The sequence below is a fragment of the Lycorma delicatula genome, chromosome 7 (assembly GCF_047948215.1).
Source record: "Lycorma delicatula isolate Av1 chromosome 7, ASM4794821v1, whole genome shotgun sequence".
Taxonomy (NCBI): Eukaryota; Metazoa; Arthropoda; class Insecta; order Hemiptera; family Fulgoridae; genus Lycorma; species Lycorma delicatula.
The window spans coordinates 120697662-120718573 of record NC_134461.1 but is presented as its reverse complement, the minus strand read 5'-3'; the positions used below and the strand labels follow the sequence as shown (position 1 = coordinate 120718573).

The 20912-nt window shown below is 28.1% G+C and overlaps 1 protein-coding gene across 3 annotated transcripts in view; it reads right to left on the bottom strand.

Annotated features, from left to right (window-relative positions):
• The window catches only part of Dys (Dystrophin), a 1915508-nt gene that overhangs the window by 1614690 nt on the left and 279906 nt on the right, over positions 1–20912 (bottom strand). For all 3 annotated transcript variants that reach the window (XM_075370745.1, XM_075370746.1, XM_075370747.1), the window contains exons 33-41: positions 18037–18288; positions 15948–16121; positions 13164–13298; positions 12584–12775; positions 12271–12417; positions 10983–11155; positions 9072–9248; positions 8562–8705; positions 929–1085 (exon numbers count right to left, since the gene is read on the bottom strand). In XM_075370745.1, the coding sequence (XP_075226860.1) occupies positions 929–1085; positions 8562–8705; positions 9072–9248; positions 10983–11155; positions 12271–12417; positions 12584–12775; positions 13164–13298; positions 15948–16121; positions 18037–18288 (1551 nt within the window). The remainder of the gene's footprint in view (positions 1–928; positions 1086–8561; positions 8706–9071; positions 9249–10982; positions 11156–12270; positions 12418–12583; positions 12776–13163; positions 13299–15947; positions 16122–18036; positions 18289–20912) is intronic.

Sequence of the window (20912 nt, the reverse complement as noted above, 5' to 3'; positions counted from 1 at the left end):
ACGTTTGTACAGTAATTTTAGTGCTGTGCATTAGTTAATGGATTTTAGGAAATTCTTAATGTATAAGCAGACAATATAGAGGTAAATCTATACATAGTTATATTAAAATTTAGTGCAGTAAGAAAATTAACAATATCAAGGTTTGTTACAGAGGTTTGACTGTATAATATGATAAAACTAAGGAATGCCAAGATATAAAGGACTGAAAAATTGACTGAGAGCAGAAGGAAAATGAAAGGGAAAACATTTTCAGGTTGTAATTTATTCTTAGTTTTGTAAGTGTTCTCCCACTTGTAAGTGTTGTGTATGAAAGTGATCCACTACTATCAGTCAGTAAGGGGAGTAACTACAGAAATTCCTGATTATTTATAAACTTTTTTTTTTTAATTATGCTTATTAGCTTTATAATTAAATTACTGCTTAAAAGAGAGTAATATAAACTTTTTTTAAATTATGCTTATTAGAGTTTTAATTAAATTATTGCTTATGTGTAATAAAAGAGAGTAATATAAACTTATTTTTTTAAATTATGCTTATTAAAAAAACATTACTACTGAAATTAATAATAAAAAAAATCATCTATTAAAAAGATTAGAATTCTAAAAAGAAACTAGTGCACTAAATTTAAAGTAGTAGCAACATATCAATCAAAACTATATAACAATGACACAAATCATCAAACCTATCATAAAGTAAATGTTACTTTTTTGAGTGACTACACTGTATCACGTTTTCCAAGATTTTTTCATAACTAATCGGCAACCCTTTCTTCAGTGGTAAAAGTATTTTTTAATGGAATTCATTAAAGAAAACTATGAGCAGTAGGGTTAGATTAATTATGCAAAGCAATGCCCATTTTTTATTTGATTAAAAATTTTTCTCAGTTTATAAGAATATTAATTTAAAATGCATCAAATAAATCCCATACCTTTACAGAACTAAGACGAACTGATAGTACTGTATCATCTGATGGATTTGTAGACATGGCTACCAATTCCTTAGACTGTTTAAGTATTTTTTCAGTGTCGTCAAAGAGAATTTTTGTTGATTCAGTACTAGGTTGTGAAACAGCCATTACATTTTCTCTGTAAAGCAAAAGCAAAACATACAAAAATTTAAATAAAATACCAAAATATGTTCAAGACAATCTCAGTTTGTTATTATACTACCCAAATAACCTACTAAAAAAAAAAATCCAATCATAAAAAATTGTACATCAATCTTTTCGATTATGCAATAGAACTTTGATTAATAAAAATATAACTGAATAACAATCAGAATTGCTTATAATGAAAAAAAGACAAACAAACAACAGCTTAAGACAGAAACAAAGCTTAAAAACAAAGTACGAGTAGGATGGAAACTGGATTTGTTCAAGATAACTAAACCACAGCACACTTTACTTCAAAATAATTGTGAAAAAATGGAATAGAGCCAGTATTTCTCAATACAGAGACCAATTCCAGTCATGGGAGCAATATTCTCCTTCAAAACCCTAACTCACAAGAAATCTAAAAAACTTTTTTTGTATTATCAAATAAGCTTGAAGTTTGTGCATAGGATATGGAAATGGAATTTTGTAGTTTAACAAATTTTCACAACTGATAATTTTATAATAAATTGAAACTGTCATATGCAAAAAGAAACTAAAATGAAAGAGGAAACTTAAATATTTTAAACTCAAATACAATTGCAAGCAATAAGAAAACATTGTTAAAAAATATTATCCTACGGACAGTAACTGTATCTAAAACTGCCATAATTTATAAATATATAACATTAAGAAGATTTACTGATTTTTTTCTACCAAAATGTTTAATTAAATGCACACAAGAAATGCAAATGTTATACTAATACATAAGATAATAAATTTTGATTTAAATAGTATTAAATGCACAAAAATTAAACTAAAAATGTAACTAATACAGTGGGTAATTCATTGTCATAAAATACTTCATAAATTATTCTGTTAGTATTAATACATGAAACTAATGAAACAAAACAATCACATAATCAAAAGTAAGGTTATATTATTTAAAAAATAATTGCAAATAATTACTTTACAGAATTAAACTTTACAGTTAAACAGAAAATATAATATTCAGTTTTAAAAAAGAAAATCACAAAAAAATTGGTTAGATTTTAAATAAAAAAAGAATAAATATATGATTATATAATTACTGACAAGTTATAGATTAAGCACATGGAAATAATGACAAGTTATGATGGTCAATTTTCAAAAACCTAACAGAATTGATAGAACACAATAAATATATAAGATCGACGGATATATTTTTAAAAACTTACTGTAAATAAAAAATTATTTAAAAAATTTAAGACATAGCAGAGATTTATTCACACAAACACAATTTCTTATTTCAGCAGACAGATGAGTATAGCACAATACAACGGCTTGACTAATCTGGCATAATGCCAAATATTCTTCCCCTACCTTTAATATGGACACATGAAATACGAACATAATACAGATGCATGAGTGTGAACACACATTTCTGTATGGCTAGCTATTGTCACCAGAAAACAGAATGCGTCAAATAAAGAGGTTCCTCCTTTCATAAATCGTTAATTTTTTTTTTCATAAAAAAAAAGATTATTAATCCCTTTGCTTTTTATCTAAGCTATTTTTATCAGAGCTTCAATGTTTAGTAAACTTTAATAAACAACAACTTTTATTGTAAAAAATTATCTAAACTTATTTATATCATTTTGATACAGATTAACCTACATATATTGTATATTCCAAATCTGCCTTAAAAAAAATCTAAATATACTTCAAAAATGATTCAAAAGTTTTTACCTTCTCTAAATAAGCTACACGAACCTTACTCTAATAATTTTAAATTGAGTTAACAGGGATCTCTTTTCTAAAGGTTTAATTATTGTTTTTTAAATGTCTGTTACTAACGAATAAATAAAATTGTAAGCCATAAATCTCATAAGAAAATGACACATTTTTAACCTAAATTAAAAATCCAGAAAGCTTTTTCAAGGCCCATTAAAGAAAAAAAGTGGATATTTAGATTGGGCTTATAATCCTAAATTACAGATGTAGCAGAACTTCTGAAAGTTTCTACATTATTGGCATTTCAAAAGAGAATCTTGATCTTACTATACCTGATAAATAAAAAACTATAAATAAATTATAAAGGATGTACTTGTCCTTCTGTACATTTTCCCAATACATGTATGGAGGGGGGTGTAACAATTTCTTACTTGTTTTCTCCAGTTTATCTTCAATATAAGGTACTGTTCAGTATAATATTGCAATCTAACTAAATTCATGCCCACATTATTTTTGCAGTCTTCTTGCTTAATTTCTAATTAGTAGCCTAAACTTTTCCTCTAACATCATTCCTAATCAAATTCTAATTTATCATTCCCAATGTATATCTGTACCCTAAATTTATTTTATTTTTCTTTAATTTTTTCATGTTCATTTCCATTCTCTGGCTCTAATTATTACATCACATAAAAATTCTCTTGGATATAAAACTCTTAAAAAGAGCGCAACTCAATCAAGGTGAAAGTTATCACAAAAAAATTAAGTTGAATTTAAAATTAAACTCAAGCAATAAAAATTTTAATAAAACTGTATAATTTCTCTCCTAAAAAGAAATTTTTTTTTAAGAAAGCAGAAGAGGTACCTTAAATATATCTGATTTATCCTTTTCATTTATCCTTTTCATATGACTAATCCAACACAGAACAAAGTCCATTTTCACATTATAACCAAGAATTTTAATTAGAAAAATGTGTTTTCAAAATTCTAGCTACTTTTGGGGAAAATACTTTAAAACAGAGTCTACTATCTACGGATTTCTCTAGTCACATGCTTGTGAATGATACGTAAACACACTTTTATTTCTGATAAGAATATTTTTCATTTTTGTATTAAAAAACATTGCTTAATTTATAATCAATTTTAAATGGAACACTGAATATATAAGGCAGTTTTTCGATGAGAAAGTTGAATAAGTAACTAAATGAAGTCTATCAAAATAATTCATTCTTTAAAATTTCTAAGAGAAAAAAACAAGCAAAATTATTACAATATAATTTCAACAACTATTCATACGAACATAAATCTTATTCAAAAGAAAAGTGAATATTATTTTTATTGTAACTATAGCATTAAAACAATAATGTATAAATGTGTATTTATCAGTATAAAACAAATAAAATTGATTGTTTACATTTCTTCACAGCTACTATGAAATATTTTCCACATGCTGTGCAAGACTAAAAATAACTTAATACAACAAGCATAAAGTCTTCCATCTGGAATGAAAGTAATGTGCTGGAGTCTAAAAATGTTAAAATAGATTAGCTAAAAAAAAAAACTATTCTTTTATTTTCATTTTAACTAAGTATAAAAATAACATTTTTTTCCTTAATAAAGTACGTACAGAATTTTCTTTTACTTTAATAATGATTTTACATCTGAATCAATTTCAATTGATTTTGCGATGAATGTTTGTAAACAAATATCAGTTGTTTATTTTGATCTAAGATACTGAGTGCTGAAAGCTAAGGTTTGTTGTGAAAAATATAAAAGCATATTTATAAAGAAAAATAAAAAAAGTAAATAATATGCTTTTAAAAACAGAACTGCCTGGATTAAATCATCACATTTTTCTTTGGTTTATTTGAGAAACAAAATTGTTTAATCTAATTTTAACTACATATAAATTATTCATTTTTTTGCACATTTTTCTTTGGTTTATTTGAGAAACAAAATTGTTTAATCTAATTTTAACTACATATAAATTATTCATTTTTTTGTTAAGCTGAGTTTAACTTAAAATCAGTGATTATCTAAGTGAAAATCAGGGATTTATCCACAGTACCTTAAATGAATGAAAAGAGACGAACAGCACCATCAACTCTACAATTTTATGAACACTACAACTTCGATTTCATTTAGTTTAATTTTAGTGTTTAAACTGACATTATTACATAGCAAAAATAATGTATAGGTTTATGTTTGGATTATGTAGTATACTGTCAACAATAATGTTTATTTATTAGTGAAAATAAATCACGTCTAAATCAACATCTCTGAAAATCTCAGTAAGAATGTCAAAAATATTTTTTATATATTAATATATGTAACTTTATACTTAATATAAGAATAAATTTAATTTCTAGAGATTCATGCTGAAGATCTGACAGCGGCTGTAAGAGATATGTGGTAGCAAATAATGGTGATAAAAGCAGTATGTCATATCGAACAATTTCTAGGATATAAAATTTATTTTTATACTACTTAAGCTACAAAAAATTAGTATGATGGAAGAAGTCCATATAAACATATGTCCTAAAATGCTTCATTTGCTAGGTATGGCTAGATTTTGCTCGGATTTCAGCTACCCTGGTGAGATCAAATTAAAATTTTTGTGAATCAAGGGACAGATTTATGTTTATGTTTTTTGACCTAAAACCAGAACCATATCTGCAGAAGTTTTTGAGAAATCTAAGATGAAAACCATTAAATTGGGGTAAAAAACCCCTGTTTTTTTATGTCTAATGTACAATAACTTTGTAAAATGGGTAATAAACATGTAAAATATTTAAACAAAACCTGTTGAGAATTTAATTTGCAACAAAATGGTGTTACATAAGTTGAATAAAACCAAGAAAAGTTAAACTCCAAGCAAAGCCCATCTCTTTGGTGTAGATGTTGAACTGGCTGTTATGATAAGGATGAAACTTGTTTTGTTTAAGTGTCCTGTGGATTGTGCTATCATAAGGTTTGTGTACTGTGCTGTGAAGGTTTTCGCATTTGTGGTTTGGAGGACCCAAAAAAAACAAGTCTTATCTTTATCATAAACAGCCAGTTACACCTAGGAGATGGTTCACTTTGCTTGAAGTTCTGCAACTGGTGGACAAATTTCACTCACTTGAGATGACATCGCAGAAGTAATTTCTCATGAAATGGTAAGAGGATATTTTCAACACTGATTTAGTTTCAATGTATGATGCGGCCATCTTCACCTAGCTGCTTAAATTCTGAGGTCTACTTGCACTTTCGTTTAGAAAAATTGCTGCACTTGCTTGAAGATATTTCTTTAGCGCCGAGATGCAAAGTATACTTCCAGCTTTCCAGCAAGATCACCTCAGCTTTCCAGTGACGCGTCACCTCACTGAAATAGATCAGTTGTGGAGGTCCATATTCCTGTTCACCAAGACAACTTACACCTTTAGATTTTTGTGTCTCGGGATGGATGAGAAATATTGTATACAAAACAAAAAACATTCTCATGAATTGTCTGCATTATGGATGTGGCTGAGTAACTTAAGGACAGCCCTGAAGAAATAAAAAGAGCAGTACAGAAGCATGCCGAGAAATGTGTTGAAAATGAGGAGCTCATGTTTTAACATTTATTATAAACTGGTACGTATAATGCACTTGGGTTATTCTGCCCCTTAATTAACATCCAAAAAATTTCAGTATGACCTCATTTCACCAGGGTAGCTGAAATCTTTCACTAGCTGTAACTCCAAACAAAACAAAGCATTTTCACAAGTAAAGTAAGTTATAAAAGTCCTGGGAGAATTTCATGACACAATAAAAAAAAAAAAAATAAAAAAAAAAAAAAAAAAGTAAGTTGTAATTAATATACTTACATTATGTATACTTAATTTTAGGTGTATTTATATTTATTAAAAAATATAAAATATATATATATTTAAGGTATATATTCTTGGTAATTCAGAAGGCTGTTTTTTTTTTTTCAAATGATGCCCTCTTCAAAGAAGTTTGCCGCTAGTGAGGTAAGGTACATCTTGACAGCTTCCTGAAGTTCTTCGTTGGTGGTAAACTGTTGTCTGCCCAACCATGCCTTCAGTTCTAGAAAGAGGTGAAAATTGCTAGTTGATTGTTTGAGAAACATTGTTTGAGGTGACAAACATTCACAATAAACTTCCTTTGTTGTTGATGTCCTCTGCTCCACAAAGTTCACCAATAAGACACATTTATGAAACCAAAAAACTATAGCCATTGTTTTCCTGTTGTTCAGTGTCTGAACTTTTTCAGCTTGTTTGGAAAAGAAGTGTGCATCCACTGCTTAGACTGCTCTTCACCTCTGTTTATCACCAGTAATGAAAAACTTTAAAAACTCTTTCCCTTCATTATCATAATGCGTGAAAAACATTAAGGCTGATGCCATTCGCTGCTCATCAATCAACATTTTTGGGACCCAACGTGCAAACAGTTTCTGGTACCTTTAGTCACAATTATGTACAGAGAAGACCTTGAAATTCCTAGGATTTCTGCAGAAAGTTCATTTCATATAAACCTCCGTTTGTCTTGAACAAAATCATCAACACACTCAACCAGGCATACAGGAGCAACAGACTTGTATCCTTGCCCACCTTCATCATGTCCATTCATCATGTCCATTCGCCCTTTAAATTCTTCCACTATTCCCATACACTACCATCCCTCGTAAAGTTTTCACCATACAGTAGGCTCATTCTGCAATAGAACGTATCACACTTCGCAACTCACACTTGGCGGAGCATCGATCGTAGCGGCCATGTTCAATTGTCCATAGCTCGACTCAGACTGATGCAATTGAGGCCGCAATGGCAGATGTTGTGGTGGGGGGTGGGGGGTATAATCCCGCAAAGCATAGACCTGGCTCCCAGAGGCTGAAATTCAATATTTTTAAAAGTGTGTTTTCATGGATCGAAAAGTTTAAAAATGGCTGGATGAATGCAACGCCTGTCAACCTCCACCACAGACAAGATTCAGCAAGCTAAAGAGATGGTTCGGGCGAATAGGTTAGTTACCATCGATGAGGTAGCATCTTCTTTCAACATTAGTCATGAGGAGTCATTTTTCCGTAAAATCTATCGTCAAAGAGGTCGCACATAGCTTGACACACTGTTCAAACCATCAAGTTGATTTTTGAGGTTACTGGAACATCCTTCCTACAGCTCAGATCTTGCTTCCTATGATATTTGAGGTACTGGAACATTTTTCCAACAGCTCAGATCTTGCTTTACTTTATCTGTTTGGGACAATCAAGGATGATTTATGAGGTCATTGATTTTCCACAGACTTACATGTGCGGGAAGCGCTGCAAAAGTGGCTTTGCAATCAACTGAAAACCTTCTTCTTGGAAGGAATATGCAAGCTTGTGGACCACTGAACCAAGTGCATTGACAAAATGAAGAACAGATGACAAATGTAAATGGGATCAGTTTGTAGAAGATAAATATGTATTGTAGTTCATCTTTAGAGTAGAAAGAAAAACATAAGAGAAGCAACAGTGGTCAAATAAGAAAAAGCTTACACTGAGTTAAACATTTGAGTATATCATAATAAATAACTGTAAAACATTTTCAGCAAATACTCATACAAAAATTCTGTCAAATTCTTGCCAAACCTATAACAGTCCTAAATGTTCTTATGAATAATTGTCTTATAAATATGTGTAACACAAATGATCAACATATACATATAACATTTATCAAGATTTCTATAATACATAAAATTTCTATACTACTAAACATTTGCTTTATAAACAACTTACTTATTTCTAAGTGCAGCAAATTCAACCTGTAATCTCTTCCAACGACTTTGTAACTTATCCAGTACTGCTGAGATTTCAGCAATTTCTTTTCTACCAGATTTATTCAACATCTCATTGCCAGTTGTTGTAATGGTTTCTAATGAGCTGAAATTAGAAAAAAATATTTATATTAGCTTGGATTTCTTTCTTTTTCATAACTGAATTAATTGCAGTGATGAGTGTATAAATTTAAAGATAAATACTAAAATTTTCATCAGAATGTTTTTAATTGCATAAAAGTAATTTGTTCACATATATCTTTTATGTTTATTTTCCATTCAAACTAAAATAATCAAGCAACTTATTTTGTTTTTAAATCAATATAGTATCATAATGCTAACAATTTTATCATTAGTCTTATTTCTATGTTTCCATAGAAATAAATATAACAATGAATTGCATATAACTAAACACAACATTTTCAGATCAGAGCTTCTGTCTAATAGTATGCAAAAAATAAAATTACCTTACCTTTTCTTATCAGTAATTTGTTTTTCAATTTCTTTCAAATTACTACTGGACTGTTGCTGTTCAATATCAGTAGAATTTAACTTTTTAACTTTTTCTTCTGTTTCTTTCAACCAAGCATCAAAATTCTTACAATCAGTTTGAAAATTATTCCATTTATCACAACAATTAGACCAATGCCTATTTCAAAATAAAAATGAATAATTAAAAAATGAGTTAATTATAAGAAGATATTACAAAAAAATTATTTATTATTTAAAAAACACAGTGAAACAGCTAAGCTAAATTGCAGATAAATAAAAATAAATTTTATCTGTCTTTTTAAAATAGTGAGGCCGATTAAATCTACATTTCTATTCAATGATTTAAATATATGAAGAACATGCAACCTAAAAGAGTTATCCCAATTTCTGAACAAAAAAGCAAAACACATAGTTTCATCTTTATATAGTTCTAAGTATTTTCTTTAAACTTGTATAATATAAATACATGGAAGTAAGACAACAATCTCACACCAAATTTTGTCTCAGACTTCTAACTGGCTAAATTAACTTTCTTTTTTCACCAATCACTTAACTGCATCGATGCATTACTACATTCTCTTGTATTTTAAATTTAGATTTAAACCTCAATACACTGGTTGCACAATATATCCTCAATTATCTGCTTTATAAGAAATAAATAAATAAATAAGCAATATCAGTGTGTTTTGAACTTCATCTGATGAGGGACTGCCAATATTTTAAAAACAATTTAATGGCCAAAAATTTAAAAATACTATGCATTTAACAATGCAAAAATACCAACTGCATTTAACATACATTTAAATATTAAGTATAACATGCAACTTTAAAACCTTAATTTCTCTTGTTTTTATAGATGTGAACTATAAATTAAAAACGAAAGTAATTAATAAATGTGACATAGTTGGCTTGAGAATTGGTGAGATGAATCATTAACTCCCATCAATACCACAACGAAGGAATGTGAATATGATTTAATCAATTCTTCACCTTTTGAATTCAAATGAAAAAAATAATGATAAGCAACAGTGGTTCAATCCCTTAAAAACTATGTTTTAAGATTTATTACAATTACTTGAAACACATTTCTAACAATTATTATGTATCCAAACAGAATAGAAAATTTATTTACAACAGATTATATAATCAGGTACAATATTTTTGACTACATCAATCAGTGTTTAGGTTACACATAACTATTAATTTCTAATGAAAAACTAAATTAAATTACATTCTATTCCAACTAAAATTAAAATTTTAGATTAAATTTTATGAGTAATAGGACAAGTTGGTTTATGAGGGTGGTCTGAAAATTTCTCAGCCTCATCCGTAGATTACAGCACTAACCACGTGATTTTTTTTCTCCCTGCATGTTGGTACAACTGTTAGAAGGTGTCTTGTGAAATTGCAAGTAATCCATCCAGCAGTTGACTTTAGGCAGTTGTCTGAATCAGTTGTGGTGCAAGTGTTGTTGGAAATGGAGAAAATCGAGTATTGTGCAATGATAAAATTCTACATAAAAGAAGGTTTGTAAGGTGACTTTAAATGAGTATGGTGACTCTACTCCTTCAATTTCCACCAAGATTGGCGTACAAAGATGCGTGAAATTGCTAAGATTGTACAGATTCCAAAAGAACACATCAGTTAGATTTAGCATAACATTTGCACAAAGATCAAAAAGGCATTCACATGACAGTTTCCAAACAGAAAAAACAGGAATTGCATACATTAAATAATGTGTTTAGCATTTTATATAAACACTTTGTTTGTATTTATAATTCCCCTTTTGCTGAATTAATACGGGTTCATGTGAATTCAAATCAGTAAAATGAGGTAAATAATTACATACTATCAATAAGTCAAAACCACAGTAAGATAAATTGGCTCTTACTTTTGTTTTTCTGTATATGTTTTATTCAAATGTTTCCATTCATCATGTAGTTTATCAACAACACGATGTACTTGTTCTTCTTGTTCTGGTTTAGCTACACGTATTACAGTATCCTTTTCTTTTTGTATTTCATCAACAGCTGGTTTTAAAGTTGTTATATTATCTTTAACATTCTATAAAAAAATTCACACAAATTAGAAATATAATAGTAATAAAATTAATATTCACACAAATATAAGTAATGCACTCCACTATTTAATTACACACAAATAAGTACTTTAATATTAATTATTGTAAAAAACTGAAAATAATGCTTTTTATATTCGGTAAGGAGAAATGTGCAAACTGTAAAAAATGAAATGAAAATAAAATGAGATGAAAGGCCACAGAAAGAACTGCACATTGTGCTTAAAAGGTGTTATGGTTCTGTTACATCTTTAATATCACAAGAAATAATATCCTGAAATGTGAAATACAAACTCTTAAAAGCTGGATTAATTAAACATAATACTCAGAACACAGATGCAACCAATACTAGATGAGTTTCCTTCTGAACAATTGTTTTAATAAATAACAAATCAGAATAATAAAAAAATATCTTTTTTATACACATACATCAAAATATACAGAATATATGCGCATACAAGTGATGTTTTTAAATGTATACATGTTTTAAATTCTATTAATATAAACCACTTAGTACAGAACACTGAGATAAGATATATCTTACCTCATAATTTTATCATGAAAGTAATTTTGCAGGATCCTGCATCCTCAATCATAATTAAAATATTTCATTAAAATGCATACTAAAAACTATAAAATAATGAGAACAATTTATTTATTATACGAGTGCTGCTATCTATTGCAGTTTTTATAAGACAGTTTTTGTGGGAGGAAGTCTTATAAAAACTGTATTAGATAGCAGCAATCATATAATAAATTAATAAACATTTTAATATGCAGTTTAATTAAATAATCCAATTATGACTGAGGATGCAAGATCCTGCCAAAGTACTTTCATAACAAAATTAGGGTAAAATATTCTTATCTCAATATTCTGGACTAGGTGGTTTATATTAATAGAATTTAAAATAAAATTTAATAGTACAGAAGAAAAATACGAATCTTTAAAGATAATTTCAGAAAAATTAATAAATACGTATCATGTAAATGTCACAAAAAAATGAAAATCTACAAAACTGTAGAAATTAGAAAACCAAGTTTGAAAATGAATCAAAATCTGTAAGCTCATTTAAATAAATACAATATAAATATAAATACATACCCTAAATGCAGTCTCTTGTAAAGGCAAATTTTCAAAATCTTGAAAAGTAAGTGGAGCAGAAGAAAGTTTGCGTGTAGCAACAGATGTTGCCTCCCTAACTTTATTCACTCGTGTAACAAACTCTGATGCCAACACAGATAAGTCCTGCTAAAAATAGGTAAAATAAACATTATAAATGCTGGACAAGAAAATAATGTAATGTTAATATATATTAACACCTATTTATGCCTGCAAAATAAGATAAAAAAATTCATTAATACAATTTAAAAAAAAAATAATTATACATATTAACAATTAATATTTTATAATATACCTTTTGACTGTCACCACTATCTTCATCTTCAGAAGTAGAATCTGTACTCCGTTTGTCAGATGGTATCTTATCATACAAAGTCTGCCATGAAGAATTAACATCACTAAAAGAAGGAAATACAATTTGTAAAGCTTCAAGCTCAATGGCTATTTTTTTAATGTTCTTCATTTCTTCATTCTTTTTATATATTTCCTATTAAAAAAATGTAAAAAACAAAGATTATAAATTTTGTTAATCAAAAGTAAAACAATTTGAAAATAAATTTCTGTGGCATACTTTTTTTAATTTTAGAGAAGTCACCTATGAAATATTAGTAAAATACAGGGCTACCATATGCTTACAAATGGCATTGTAAATGGTACTGGTTCCAGGAGAAAAATTATGCAGTCTCTGAAATACATATCTGCAAAATGGTACACAGTACTAGTTCCAAGTAAGTAAGTATTGTATTTATGTACTTACATATCTGTATTTACGTTTTCCCTTAAATAATATTATTAAAGTAATGTAAGAACATTATAAATGATATGATTAATAATAAAACTACGTACAATAAAAAAGTATTTTTTAGAAAATTGACCTGTATCTGTTCATTAGTTAGCTGGTCAGGCTGATATTGATTACTCTTATTTTTAAGCCACTTTTTGAAGTTATTCAATGAATCCACATAGTCTTTTAATAATTTTTCAGCCTTTTGAGCTTGAGATTTCCGTTTCTGAAAAAAATACAGATTAAAAAATATTAAACATCAGATGGGAATAAACATCAACATTAGAGAGGAATGGAAAGGGATGGAGGAATTTAAAAGCCTATATACATATTACCATACAACAGATTAAAATATATGATGTATTATAAGATGGTCATCTGAACAATTTTGAGCCTAACATAGGACATATTTTTTCTGTCAAATAGTTTTATTTTTCAACAAAGTCTCTTTTTCAAGTTGGTACACTTTTATCCAGTGATGCTCTAACCTCTTTAACCCGTCGAAATTGCTGCTGGCGTCTTTCTCTGCAAAATAGGCATTTCCATATACGGTAACCTCCTCGACAGATGAAAATCTCTTTCCTCCAAGCAAAACTTTAAAATGACCGCTCACTGTGTGAGCGGTCAACCAATTCAAAGTGATACTTGTGAATTTTACCCATGGCAACCATCAAAGTGTGAGCAGGCACATTGTCCTTTAGGGAAAAGCACTTTGTTCTTCACATGTGGTTGTGTTTTTGCAATTTCTGCCTTCAGTTTGCCAAGTAATGATGCGTATACAATCCCGTTATTGTTTTACCTTTTTGAAGATAATTGATAAACAAAATTCCATTACTATCCCAAAAAAACAGTCACCATCACCCTTCCTGGCCGATGAAACTGTCTTCACCTTTTTCGGAGCTCTGTTCACTGTTCACTGTTCACCCGTTGCAGACCACTGTTTTGACTATAGTTTCATTTTAGGAATGTAGTGGTGGATCCACGTTTCATCTACAGTTATGAATTGACGCAAAAAATCTAACTTTTTTTGCTTAAACTGTTCTAGCTGGACTTTGGAAATGTTCATTCGAATTTTGCGATTTTGGTCCAAAGTGAGCAAACATAGTACCCAATGTGCGGATAGCTTCCACATATCCAGTTCTTCAGTTAATATATGACAAACACATTCTTTCGATATGGCCATAGCCTCTGCTATCTCTCTAACCTTAATTTGTCGGTCGTCCAGTACCATTTGGTGAACTTATCTGTAGTGGCTGCAGTTTTTGGCTGTCCAGAATGCTCATCATCAACTAAGCTGGTATGACCATATTTAAATTTGGCTGCTCATCTTTTCACGATGGCAAATGATGGGACAGAGTCCCTGTAAACAGTGTCCAACTCGGTTTTAATTGGTGTAAGTGTACTGCCTTTCAAACACAGGTATTTAAATGGTATATAATGGCTTCAATTATTTCCATTTTCACAAAAACACTCACAATGACTTACTCAAACGATTATCAAACAACAACTGAGCGTTAAAAATGGTTGAAATTTTAGTGAGTACTTTTCAACGCATGTGCGAATACATCCCCTAACTTTTATTGATGAGTGCTGCCATCTCCATGCTGAAGATCAAAACTTTTCAGATAACATCATATTAAAAAACTTCAAATACATGATTCATCTAAAATTCATCTAATATCAGTTAGATGAATTTTTTAACATAAAATCATCAATATAACTGTATGATAGCATAAGAAATAACAAAAGTACATTCACAGTATTATTTAATCTTTGAAAATTAAAAAATATAATTTCCTGAACAAAATATCAAATAAAAAGGTTTAATGTAATAAATATAGAACACTGGGAAAATGGGTTATTGGAAATTAATGTGTTTTGGTGGTTTGTATTTTATACAGTATTAAATTTATACAGAGTGATTCACATACTGTTTCTGAGCTCATTCTATTAGTGAAAACAAAGAAAAAAGTTCTTTAAATTTAATTTAAAAATGAGTCTCAAACCACTTCGTTAGCAAGTTACAGCTAGTTAAAGATTTTGCTCTGACTCATGGGCAAAGAATGAAATAAAACCAAACTGAAATTCTAAAAACTGAATCAAGGGGTAAACAACATTATTGTTTCTAACCTGACAAATTGAATAAAATATGTTCATATCTCCAGTCATAATATCTAATGTACAACAGTATTCATAATAGTTTTAGTATTCATAATATCTAATGAACAATAAATTTGTTGTGTAAAAACACATTTTTTTTTGTTTGGAAAACAAAAACTTTTGTTAAATAACTGATAAATGTGTAAAATTTATTGTTAAAACATGTAGAAAATCTAATTCTGAAAAACTGATGTAAGGTAGCCCAATAAAAAACAATACAAGTTCAAGAAATCTGATTTTATTACTAACACTTATCTAAAAATAAAGGGGTACAAAGCAAGTTTGCTTTCCTACAAAGTGCAATGGCGCAAAAAATAGTGTTTTATTAAAAATAAAAAGATTAATAAAGTAAAAAAAAACAGTACTAATGATATTCAGACAATAAAGTATGTGTATCTTTCTTGAATTCACTATCAAACTGAAAATTTGAGAAATTATGATTCTTAGGTTGGTAATACAGAAATCAACTGGCCAACAATGCATTTTATGTTATGTCATCAGTGCATTGCATGTTCTGCGTTACTGTTGTGAATTTTTGCCAGTGCAGTGTAGTTTAATTAAGTGGTTTTAACTGGTGTCATATTGCAGCAGATTCAATTATTTTTTGAAAAATAAAATTAACAGATAAGGATTACTATTAAAGTAGTAAATAAGAGCTATTATATTGTAATGATGGAAAGAGATATATAACAATTATAATAAAGATTAAATTTACCTCAGTTTCAGTCATGACTTGACTCCATTTAGCCCTTAATGTATCTTGTGGATGACACCTCAGTTTATCAGCTTTAGCAGGATCTTGAGTATGAACTGATAAAATAAGACCATCTCCCCGACTAATCAAAGTTGCCGCATCTGGTGCTAAACAACTCAGTTCTCTTTCTAGCACCTACAAATAACAAAACGTTAAATTACATAAATATAAGATAATTAAATGATGTTATTTTATGTACCAGATATTATTTATTACTCGGAAGGGGGCACTCACTCAAAATTCTAAAAATATTTCCTATGAAAATTGTTTAAAATTTTCTTTTCTGTAATTCTGTTCAGGAAAATCCCTTAAAAAATCTATTCATAGTGTGCAACATAAAAAACTTATTCCTGCAATATGGGGAAGAGAATAGCTTTTTGAAATTATAAAAACGTTTATGTGAAAGTTTCATACAGAGAACTTTAATTTTCACGCTTGAAATTCTTTCCAAAATGGAAACTATATATGTAGATTTAAAAAATGTTCTACCAAGAGGAGAGGAGTATGTAATATTTTGTTGAATCACTCATTTCTTTAGTGAAGTCCATTATCAGTAAATATATCCCATAAATCTATTCTTTATCAACATGTGATGGCAAAATGGTAAATACTTCAAGTGAAGAAATAGCAGGGTTTGAGCAATTTCAGTCATGTAAACAACTATGTCCAATTAAAATAAGTTCATTCTTATAGTATCATAAAAACAATTTCATGTTTTTCATATATATTACCACAAAAACAATAAAACAGATACAAATTACAAAGCTATTAAACCAAAGATTAAAATTAAAATAAAAGATAAAATTCATTTTAGCAATTAGCAATTATAATGAAAAAAGATCAATCAATAGGCTATGAAAATCATATTGTAAAATTTTCTATTTGTTATCATGAGTACAGCTTAACCAATTTTGATAAATGAAATATCAGAATAAAGTTTGGTATTTTCTCTATCACTTATGTGGAAATAATATATCTTCCAGAACCCAATTTAATAACTCAAAATATCATCAGATGAAAAGTTTTGGAGTAAAATATGATATGGTCTTTGAAAAACAGCTTTACTGTTTGAAAAATGAAAAGTTATCCTGATAAATCTACACGATAAATCTACACTGAAAACCATCCAATAGTTCAATAAGATCATTGATTCAAAAAAACGATTTGGATTGGCCCAACAATTCTTACATTATGATTTATAAATAAAGATTGCATTAAATATAATTTTTAAAAAACTATAATCAAATATAGAAAAAATAACTGCTCAATATTTAAACAATGCACTCTGTACATTACTAGTGCGGCCATGAACAACATGGGTTCACCAACATTAAGAAAAGAAATTTCCCAGCGGTCTTTACTTTAGAGATATCCCTCGTAAATTAAGAGTATTTTATATCATTTTCGTTATAATTTATTATTTATAACAAATTCTATATGAGCAAATAATAAATCTAACGTGATATTTCATTATTATTAGACTAATAAAATCCAGTCAGGTACAAAAAATAAAGTACATTATACTTTAAGTAAATTGAATGGATTTTTTTTTTATATGTAAAAGCACATTTAATAGATACAGCTACATCATTCATATTTGCTGATTCGAGACTTGAGGACCTAAATTTATACAAAAACTACTATTTTTAAAGACCTAATATGTTATAGAAAATTTTTTCAACATAATACAATCTTGTAATGTAATGAACCTATGTTTTGATTTCTGTAAAAGAAATAATACACCTCTAAAAAGTTATATTTAAAATTCCATTTTTACACATAAAAATTAGGATAAATTATGATTACATATTTGCCAATTGTATTTATTACTTATAATGAAAAATTTTTCTTTCATTCTTATGATTATTAAATGCCATAACTGTAATGGGTTCATAACAGCATTAAGAAGTGCTGGAAAAGATAATGTAAAGCAGCAACTTAATAAATTCCTTTGCATTGTGATTTGATTTATATAGCCTTCTTTGACTAAACAATGAACATTTAAATCTAAGATCATAGTCTACAGAAAAAAGTAAAAGAGGAAATGTACCTCAAGTCTTTTGCCAGGATCACTTTTATTATTTACAGCTCGTACAGATTCTAACATAACATCCATTCTTTGTAACATTTCCTCAGCAGCTTCATTGTATTCTTCTATTTCCTTATCCAGCGGTAAATGTAATGAATCACTATCTTCTTTTTCTTCTTCTATATCGATTAATTCTTCTCTAACATTCTCTTTACCTAATTTAATTTCTTTTCTTTTTCTTTTATCATCACTTCCCACATGAACATCATCATCCTGAGTAAATTAAATATTAAAAAAATTTTAATACAACAAAAAATATTAGTGTACACATAGATTATATAAGTAACATTTTTTAAATAAATGATTAGAAAAAACACATAAGTTTTTTAAAAAAATTCAGAATTTTTTTATTTTTAGAAGCATTATATAGGCTACATTTTGTTACTTCAACCACTACTATCTAATTAGAATAGTCATGTTTGGAACATGGTTTCTTTAAATACAAGTACTTCCCCTTGGTTCATTTCTCGGTGCGCATTAACCTAAAGTAAGAATAAAATATGTATTTATATATATATTTAATTAAAGGATCTTTAGTAACTGAATATAAGTGAAAAGAAATCAAGCAGTAAGTACACCATAATTATGTATTTTCCCATGTCCATATATTGATGTGTTCCTAGTAATAATACAATCAAACAGAAACATTTTCCCTAGGTTGTTTGTATCTTTCCACGTAAATCAGTGGCTACTGAATTTAATGCAAAAAGACAGATATTAAAGTAAATGGCCTGAGAAACAAACACAGTGCATGAAAAACAATGAAACTGGTGAATTAGTTATTAGCTGGCCAGCCTTTGCATAAAGTGGAAAATGAGTGCTGTAAAACCAAATGATAATGAAATTATAATAAATTCATACACAAAATTTAAGGATATGAAAATAAAATTAACCATTTTAATATAACTTTTTTTTTAACATTATGCCATTAATTTCTTATTGCCTAAATGTTTTTCCTTCTTCATTCAGATTTTTCCAAAAAAGTATTGATTTTTTTAAAGAAGTCAAATAAGTTTTAACTTAAAAACAATCCGTGCATAAATTCTATACACGTTGGTGTATCAAATTTTAGATTCTGTATTTATCATTATAAAACAGTTAAATTACACACGGCAATTTTAATTTAAAATATTTTAATTTTTTACAGGTTAGTTTATTAAAATAGAAATTATTATGTACATTAACATTTTATTAATAAGTTAAGAATTTTTTTTTTACTAAAAACTGATTAATTTCTCTATTAGAGATTTACATACAGTGTTGGGGATTATCTTGTGATAATTTCAATGCAGTTAGATTAAGAGTATATGTATATGTTAAATGTTCAGTCAGTTTTATCATATATTCATTTTGCATATATATTATTAGTATGCTTTGTCCTAGAAGAAATGATAGGTAAAAAAAAAATTGCTAATGTAATGTTGAATCCATTTTATTACACCTATCAGATGACCAATTCCCAATAAATTGTTCTAAATTTTGAATAAGACAATATGTGTAGTCCACACTGCACATGCAGATTTCACTTTGTTATTATTTGATTTCTTTTTAATACAATCTACAACTTAATAAAGAAACATATTTCTTATGTTTTACAAAATTGATCTTTTTAAATATTAAGATGTAACTGTAAAACCAAAATCATATATTACTATGGATCTAGAGGCCAAGATGGGTGGCTAGGGACAGTACTGAAAAGTCACAAACATTAAAATGTAACTGGTTCAGTCAGATCTTGAACTATCAACTTCTTACATGGGTGCCACACTGCCATACTTAAAAGTACATTATTATTCTATATAGCTGTGCAATACAGGTGATTAGTATAAATAGTGGGTTGAGCTACTGTTGCTGTCACAGAACTAAAGTAAGTGATACAAATAAATAACAAAATAATAATTTAGACTTGACTTATTTGATGTTTCTTCTTTTCAAGCTTCCAGAAGCTCTTCAACAGAAATTTGAGCAACACACTAAGATTTACAATAATCATCAGAACAAATTAGACCCTTAATCATATTGCAAGGAAACTATTTTTCAAGTAATATTGACTGCTATGACTACCAACAGCAAATAAATTACAATAACATGCAAGTAAACTGCATCCATGGTTTTCAACTTTGATGATTTACAGCAGGTTTTATAGGAAATCATCAGGTTATCAGTATTAGCCCAGTGAAAATCATTAAAACAATACATCACTGGATATAAAATTGTTTAAATATAGAAAATATGCAAATATTTTTAAAAAATAAAACAAAAACTGGCTGATTATAAAAAATTACTAGAAACAGCAGGCCACAAACTTAAAATTGTTTTACAATTGAATTTGAAACATAAAAATATTAAGAACAAAAAAAATCAAGTGATATATTTTATCAAGTCATGATTAAAGATTATGCAGTCAAATATAAAAAATACATGCACAAAAGTTTACAAAAAATAAATGAAAAAATTTTTTTTAATTGAAAAAATATATATGATAACTTTAAACTGTTTAATTTATATAAAAACTAAATTTAACACGGAAATATATTAAAAAATGCATGCTATATAATTCTTAACAAAAAATGTTAAATTTTTTGGGGGATGGAGAAAATAAGATTTACTAATTCTTCCATTTTAAACCAACAGCATTAGTTTTTCCTAATATATAAATTAGATATTTTATAATTCATTATCCTAACAATACTTAACCAATTTATGATTAGATATTTTATAATTCATTATCCTAACAATACTTAACCAATTTATGATGACATATAAATTGTATTAATGAGACTTAAATAAATGAAGAAATACCTATTTATTAATTTTATGTAATTCAAAACATTACA